Source organism: Meriones unguiculatus, chromosome 12, assembly GCF_030254825.1.
Source record: "Meriones unguiculatus strain TT.TT164.6M chromosome 12, Bangor_MerUng_6.1, whole genome shotgun sequence".
NCBI lineage: Eukaryota > Metazoa > Chordata > Mammalia > Rodentia > Muridae > Meriones > Meriones unguiculatus.
Genome location: NC_083360.1, coordinates 68,051,232 through 68,059,687, shown reverse-complemented (window position 1 = coordinate 68,059,687; position 8,456 = coordinate 68,051,232). Strand labels below are relative to the sequence as shown.

Below are 8,456 nucleotides of genomic sequence, written 5' to 3'. Positions count from 1 at the left end.
TGGTACGCAGGTGAAAGTCCAAGGACAGCTTTCAGGAGTTGGTCACTTCCATCATGTGGGTCTAGGGGATCAAACTTGGGTCATGAAGCTTACCCACTTCCCTTACCCACTGAGCTGTCTGGATGTCCCATTTCATTTGTAATGGAATGGAACCAAACACCTTTTGAACGGGCTTCTATAAAAAATTCATAAAAGAAAAACTGAATATGGTTCATTTTCTTCCTCACTCAGTTTATTTCAATAATTTATCCATTTCTTTTTTAAATAATAATTTCTTTGCATAATGTTCTTTTTTAAAGATTTATTTATTTATTTTATGTATATGAACACTGTTTTCATGCACAGCAGAAAAGGGAATCAGATTCCATTACAGATGGTTGAAAGCCACCATGTGGTTGCTGGGAATTGATCTCAGGACCTCTGGAAGAACAGCCACTGAGCCATTTCTCCAGTCCAATTTATGCATTTCTTTACTATTCTTCTGTATGGAAATTAGATGAAACAAAATATGTGTTTTTGAGTAAATGTGCAGAGAAAATAACACTAAGGTAGCATTCTAAAACTCAGCATGGAATAAAAGACACAATGTCAGATAACACCCTTGGCTTGTTCATATTTACCAGTGATATTTAATGTGCAAAGCATAACGTTGTCTCGATTAGAGTTATTATTTCTCCCTGCACACATAACCCAAAATGCATGACTCCCATCTTTCCTTCTACATCTGATAGTATTATTTAAAAATAAAGGGCATGGGATTGGAGCTTTCAAAAAATTAAAACTAGAAGACAATTCTTTTAAATTTCCAAAAACTTCATAGATTTTGTAAATGCGAACAAGGAACCACAATTGTTTTTTCAAAGATTTAGTGTTTTATTCATCACTGTTATATTTTTTAATTTTTTAATCATATTTAAAGTCTAAGAAACTGGCAATATTACCAATGGCTTGGGTGAATGATCGACACTAAAATCGTTTGGTATATTCCATTTAGAAGTTCATCAGAACTTTAATGGATAAGATGAGGGCCTCTTTTCCATGCTTTGTGCAGCACTTTGTTGTTCAAAATTATGATACCATCATTTGTATTTGTTTGGGGACAAACAACTTGTTTGCCTGGATCAAGGTCTGAAAGACAAATGCTTGTTTTTCTTTAGGTTGATATTTACAATTTGAGATATATTATCTCTTCTTTAATTGGTTTTTATTCAAAGTATCATGATACATAATTTTACGTAAACAATTAGGTAATCTTATCTATAATATTATTTTAGGCTTCTATCTAAAACCTTTTGTAAAAGTGCCATAAACAAAGTGTTTGCCATCGACTGAGTTTTCTGTTGGAGTTTGACAGCCTTTCCTGATGAGATTCATATAAAAGGATTTCCCACCATCTTATCAAAAGGTTTATGTTTAAATGGCTACCTACATATGATGATATCCTGATTCAATAAATAAATCTAGAGTAATATTTTTGCACTTCAAAGAGTGCTTTTGGGTTTCCTATAGATAGATTTAACTACATGTTTTCCCCCAAACAAACATTTGACTGTAGGTTCTTATTTTAAGGCATGCTTTTCATGCTTTGGAAGCATTTGATTTTTTTTTTTTCCTAATATCCTATGGCTATACACTTTAAAACTTTTTTTTTTTTTTTCAAAAATTGCGGGACCATTTTAACAGTGTTTCATTGTTGATTCTTATTCTTGATCAAAGTAGTCGACCAAGCTTGAGAGTTTTCAGTTCTTCAAGATGGAGTTCATGAGTCAGAGCCATTTTAAGATGGCATGTAATGATGCCTACTACTGTGTACGCAACCCAATTAACCATTCCGAGTCACTGACCTCCCAACACATCCTCAGTGTAGGAGAGAGCATAGAAACGTTCTGTGCACCTGCTTTATAAGGAAAAATTAAACTTGGGTCTCTCGCGTAAATCTTGAGCTCAGACAGATGTTCATGTTAGTGTGACTGGAGTAAGAAATCAGCCGTTTGGCCTTTTCCATATTTGGCTACGCAAATGAGGACCGCTTCATCAGGGAGCATCTGGTGAGTAATTTTCACCTGCGTTAAAGAAACGATTTTTACACTGAGATGTTATCACATTCTTAATAAAACATCATTATGATTCTTGTTCATCTCCTTTCCTCACCCCACCTGTAGAACTTTTCTTGGGGGTAATGGGCCCTTTGCTAAAATGTAATTGCATTTACTTGCACAAAGACAATTTTCACCCTCATGCTGTGCTTGCAGACTATAGGAAAAGAAAAAAAATGTTGCTGTGTATAATTCTGTATTTTTCTTGAGATTTTCCAAGATGGACAACTTAACCTCTACCTTTAGGTAACTGAAACTTAGTTAGAAAGGACTGGGGAAGCACACGTCTCTGCTTGTACACTATAGTGTTAACACATGAATTTCATCGGACAATAAAAATGACGTGCTTGGAGACCCAGCAGTGCATGGGAGCATTCATCCAAACAGAAGGACAGTAGAGAGGTTCAGAACAACCAGGCTGCTCCTGAAGCGCAAGATCCGGAATACTAGGCATGGGAGAACTCCCCTCCGGCCTGAATGCCTTTGAGAGCCCCCAGGGCTGTACCACTCGCCAGGGTTTCCGAGAACGCCTGCTGGCAGAGCCGCCAGTACCCCCCTCCGGAGTGCTCTGGCTCCCGCAGGTGGCCATGCGGTGGCTGCAGCACGGGCGGTGGCTGTCGCATACCTCGCCGGGCCGCGGCGCTCCGGAGCTGTGAGCAATCCGCGCTGGCCCAGCAGAGGCGCGGCCGGGTCCCCTCGGGGCGGAGCCGGGGCGGGGCGCCGAGCCGCGCGGCAGGTGTGGGCGCACGGAGGTGGCACAGCCCGCGGCGCCCTCGACCTGCGCACAACGCGGGACGCAGACGCGCGCGCGGGGCGCGGGGAGACAGCAGGTGAGCGGGCGTGGGTGCGCGGCGAGCCGCCCGGGGATGGGAGGGAGTGGGTGAGGGAGCCGGCGGCCCAGCAGGGCGCGTGGGGAGCGGAGCGCGGTCCCGCACAGCCGCCTGCGCTCGGCCACACGGCCGGGCCGCGCGCGATCCTCGAGCGCGCAGGGATCCGGTGCGCGGTGGGCGCGAGCGCTCTCCGCCGGGGAGTCCCCGAGCAGCCGACGCACCGCTTCAAAGTCCCGGTGCCTGGAAACTTCCCGGGCTCCTCCGGTGGAGGGAACCGAAATCAGGCGCACAACCCGGAGGATTCGTTTGTTTTCAGGGCGTACGGCGGGGAAAGGGTGTTCGTGAGCCCTGACCCCACCTGGAAATGCTCGGCTTCTCGAAGAGACAGCCGCTGCAGGATTCCCTAAGCCAGACAGTGGCCGTGTAAGAAAGGCAGCGAAACGGGGACAAGCTTCTCGGGGGCAGCTTTGTCCCCGCCTTAATAGCACAGGAATGCGGACTCAGAACCTGCGCCCGGGGTTGGAGCTGTGGCTCAAGCCAGACACCCTCCTGCCCGGGGACCTGTTCTGAGAGCCGAATCCGGTCTTTCAGCTTCCTCATTGAAGTTCTGGCGCCATTGAGGTGCAATTGGTGGTGGGGGTGAGGGGCCTGTATGCAAGATTTTGGAGCAAAGTTTATTACCTATGGATTAAAATGCTTGGTGGGCAGAAGTTTCCACAACACTCTGTTTTTGTAATTTGTTTTGAGAAAGTTTTGGTAACTTGACTTTTGCTTTAAGTGTTTTAAAAGTGACGGCCAGCTTGAGATTTCCTGAGTTTTTTGTGTTTGGTTGGAAGAGGGGCTAACTTTTTAGGTTGTTTTCCACTCTTTTTCTGTTTTTTTTTTTTTTTTTTTTTTTTTTTTTTTCAGTGTCTCCAGAGTCAGTTCCTTAGGTAAGGCCTTTACCTTGACTTTTATCATCAAAAAGATGGAAATAAGGGTGTATAGTCGGCCCCACCAAAGAGTAATATAGTTAGCTGTCTTTCTCCGTCATAACTTGTGCAGACTAGGCTGGCCCCCAGATAGTCGTTTTTAGCTTTGTGTTTAATAGATTTGGGGGTAGGGCTTATGGAAACTTTTTTCTTTGCATCATATTGGGTCTTTATTATGTATGCAGCTATTGGTTTCATGGTAGGTGTGAGAAGCAAGAAACTGAAGTCTCTAGTAGGCGCTTGGTGAAGTTTTATACGTTCTGAAGCCTATGTAATAGTGACAAAATACGTGACTGACAGCATGCACTCAGCTTGTTTTGAAATTTTAACTAGGTTATCATAAGAAGAAAGCTATGAAATGTTTACTCTTTGAACATCCTTATGGAAATGGAAAGAAAAATGGAAAGCAAGAAAAACACATTTTCTGTGTGTAATTTTTTTACTCAGTTTGAAATCAGTTTTCTTGATTTACCCCAGAAGCTCTATTAAATACAGTTGTTAACTATTTAGGGTAATTTACAGAACATTAATTGACTTAAATAATTTTCTTCGCCGACAAGTTTTTGTAGAATGTGTTTTGCTGAGGTATTGACATCTTTGATATATATAAATTTAATTATATATCATTAAATTTTCAATAGTTGCCACTATTTCATCTGTGTCTATGTACTTTTATCATCTGAACATTGTGGGGCTCTTAAACTGTAAAAAGACTATAATGTAGCCTGATTATTAACATTTTAGGGATAAATATAGTATTAAAGGTTAATATGGAATTTGAAGACATTTTAGGAAATGTAATTCTCTAATCGTAAATAAAAAAGGACTAATAATGCTTCAGCATCTTCCTGATGTAGTTAGTGACTAACTTAGCTTAAAAGTAACCCCCAAATGTTTCAAAAGTTTTAATGAGTAATACATTTTGTTATAACATAGTTCTGTAATGTAGAAAAAAAAAACTTTGTTGATTCTAATACAGCCAGCTTATGTAAAAAGTGGCCGATTTGATTTTTGAATTGTGAGCTACAGTTTCACTGCGTTTTTTTAAAGAATGGCAATAAATTGTGTAGAAAGAAGATCAGTTCTTCTTTCTGTGCATGTAAGTGCCCTAATGCGCTTGCCTCATTGCAGAATCTCAGGCTATTTTTCATTCTATGTTCTTCTGTGTGGGAGACTCTGAGACGTTATCAAAAATATCGGGAAGAGGTTTGACATGAATTTAAAATTTAAGCACGGGTATGAGGAAAATCTGTGTTGGCTTCAGTAGTAAGGAGATCAAACGGTAGAGTTTAGGACAAGATTTCCTTCTAGAGTCTCTGGATTCTCTAGCATTTTCTACTTTATTGTATAATCAACATTTTAACCAATATATAGTTATTGCATGCGTGACAGTAGAGGCGGAAAACTTATCCAAAAACCTTGAAACCCTGATCCTGACTTTATCAGATATGTTCTGTTTTATATTTTCTAGCTGATCCTAGCTACCGAGCACTTGAAGCCAACTTACAAATTACACAGAATTAACTAAGTCATTTCTATTTTAAGAGAAATACTCTTTTAAGACACCATTATTTCAATATCACAAATAGCACCACTCTTCGGAGCAAAACAGTAATTCTAGTAACTTAAAAATACACTTTTAGCAGGGAAAATACAATTTTTATTGACTGTCAGTGCTCATACTATGGGTGTTTTTTTGGCTCACTTTCCATTTCTTTCTTTGTGCTGCTTCTGACAGATCATTCCGGTGCTAGACACCGTGGGGAAAATTAATAAGGCAAGCGATGCGTGTTGATCTTCTTCCTACCCCATAAACCCGAGTCTGCATGAATTCAGAACAACAAGAAGTCTGAGCGTTTAACGCCCTTTACTGAGTCTGACAGACAGTAGAGGCTGGAGTCAGCTCTGCCATTGGCAAATCGGATTTCATGTTCCACAGCAAATCCATCCCTGTCCAACTCAGCTCCGCTTCCTTTCCCGGGGGCCTAACAAATGGAGTTAAAAGACTTATACCCAAATGGGGAAATTAGTGCCATTTGTGTATAGGCAGTAGCCTTATTCAAACTGCTTTCAAACTAATTGGGAAAAAATTTCAAGACATAGTATGATTTAATTATAAGTCCTCCACAGTGGGTAGTGCGTAGGCATCTATATAGGGCTCAAGAGCACATTTAAGTTTCTTGCTTATTTTGAATTGTTTACGGATCGCATTGTAGTTCTTTGGTGGGGGGGCGGTGAGAAAGAAACACTTCAGTTTATACAATTTGGAAGATGGAAAAAGTATAACAAAGTAGTAAATTTAACTTTTCAAGTTGGTATGTTTTCTTCTGCTGAAGTAATTCTTTGATGGATTGTCTTCGCTGTGTTTTAAGCTGATGTTCTTTGGAAATAATTCTGATTCTGAACCAGGATGGCAGCAAAGGGGCTGGGGAGAAAGCCTTCTGTGTCTAAAACGTGACAATTGATATCTTTAATTGTCAACCTCCGGTAGTCTTTGACCATGTTAATAAATCGAACATGTGTTGAACAACTCAGAGAATTCATCCCTGGAAGTCATGCTCCGGAACTTGTGGGCCGAGCGGTTTACTTATTTATTTCTCCCTGATTTAAATGTGACGTGCACTATCTAGCTGAGACCAATATTGTTATACATCTAAGTTGAAAACTGCACTGCGGGTAGTCTAGGGCTTCGGTATGGGCGAGGGACTGTGAGTCCAAAAGTCAAACGGATGAGTGCTACGAACTTAACACAGCCTGCGATGGCTAAATTACAGAGCACACGCCCTCTCACAAAGTGCTGTTGAGTCACCTGTGGAGTGTGTTAACTGTTTCCTGACTCAAGCCTGGCCATTTAGTGATTATTTCAACTCCACTAACTTGATTCTTTTTTGTGAGTCTTAAATAAGAACAGTAAACTTGCTTTGCGCCCACAAAGCCCTGGGTCCAATCCTCAGCACTGAAAGCAAACAAAACCAGATTAAAAATAAGACCCAGGAGCAGTGAGTGGGCAGATGGATGGAAGTCAGAGCTCTTTGGCCCTACAGGGTTAGTGGAGTCTTTTAAACGAGGATTCAAGTAGCTTTAGACCAGAGCTTTCGCATTCCTGCTGGTCATTCTGTTGCCTGGTGATTCTCCTCCTGTTTTATGCCATAACTCAAAACTGGTTTCTCTTCAATGAGTAGAGCGTGGGACTTAATTAAACCTAAAAATAAAATAAAAGTAAACCCCAGTTTTCAGCCTGACTTAAATAATTCTAAAACACCACTCTACTCCATAGCCCCAATGACAGATTAAAGCCCCCAGCTCGTTTGTTTGTTTGTTTTGTTTTGTTTTTGTCTTTGGAGATGGGATTAAGGTGACGTTTTAAGTGCAACATGCGCAAACAAAGAAAAAGTTTGGATTGTATTTCAAAGTAACAGATAATGGTTTATGCCTAAGTTGGCATCTGAGGACTAGCTCCTGATTGCTTCCAGTAACTAAGGAGGTAGAAATTTTATAAGATTTTAATTTATGGAGACAAATTTCTAGTTTTATATAAAAGGAAATTTTCACTCAAATCCTCTTATCTTATTAAATTTTAAGTCAAATTAGCCCAAAGATGTTTCCTTCTAGTGACTTATCACTTTTGACCTCCAGTTAACTGAAAATATTCTGATCAAAAAAAGAAATACATGAAAATAAGATAAGAAAGATGTAAAATAAAGACCACTTGTAATAATTTTTAAGGAACTAAATTAATGTGATTTTTTTTCCTGTTTGGGAGTTTTCAAGTTCTGGAAGAATGGCCATACATCAGAAGTAATGACAAAGAGGATGAATCTGAAAGAATCGCTTTCCCATTAAGATAAATACATTCGATAATTGTTCACAGCTGATGTCCAGAATGTCCTGTTTCGGTTAATACTCAATCAAAACAATAAATGAAAATGGAAAAGTAAGTCTCTGTTAAGAAACAAATTCTTTAAGCCAGTCTTTGTTTTGAAGAATTCATTTTACCAATCACAAGTGTTAGTAGTTTCTGGGTGTTTGTTTGTTTGTTTGTTTGTTTGTTTGCAAAATTTTCCAAATTAGAAGCAGGAAGAAACAACGGCAAGCTGACAAACTTTAGCACTAATTAGCTAAGCTAAAAATAATTCATGCTGGAAATGCTAAAATGTAAAAACAGTATAAGCCATCATCACTCACTTAGAGTTCAGAACCCACCTCCAAATATTAACACAGAGAAGTGCCTTCTAAGCCAGGGAATCAACATGCAAAGCTTTTTGTCAAAATCGAATAAAAAAATGTTCACCTGTCTTATTTGCCAGAGCAGTACCAACTACAGCAGTTAACCTGCCTGCGCCTGGCAATCATTTTCTGTGTGCTGTGCTTTGTCTGTGCTATAGAAGACCCATCTCCACAGTGCTAGTGATTTAGCTGCGATGTTTCTATTTTACGAACCAGAAACCTGGAAAACTGACCTGGCAGAACTGGAGAGATGGCTCGGCGCTTAAGGGCATTGGCTGCTCTTCCAAAAGACCCAGGTTCCATTCCCAGCACCTACATGGCAGCTCACAACT

At 40.4% G+C, this 8,456-nt stretch overlaps 1 protein-coding gene across 5 annotated transcripts in view; it reads left to right on the top strand.

The window, feature by feature from the left end:
* The first annotated feature begins 2,531 nt into the window (after positions 1-2,531).
* Positions 2,532-8,456, top strand: part of LOC110550707 (uncharacterized) — a 54,508-nt gene continuing 48,583 nt past the window's right edge. For 4 of the 5 annotated variants that reach the window (XR_009585150.1, XM_060365833.1, XM_060365834.1 and 1 more), the window contains exon 1: positions 2,532-2,926. Coding sequence is in view for 3 of the 5 variants with exons in the window: in XM_060365833.1 (XP_060221816.1) it covers positions 2,574-2,926 (353 nt within the window). In the remaining 2 variants the exon portion in view is untranslated. Of the gene's footprint in view, positions 2,927-4,647; positions 7,832-8,456 lie in introns of those variants that run through there. The other variant, XR_009585151.1, reaches the window with a different exon arrangement.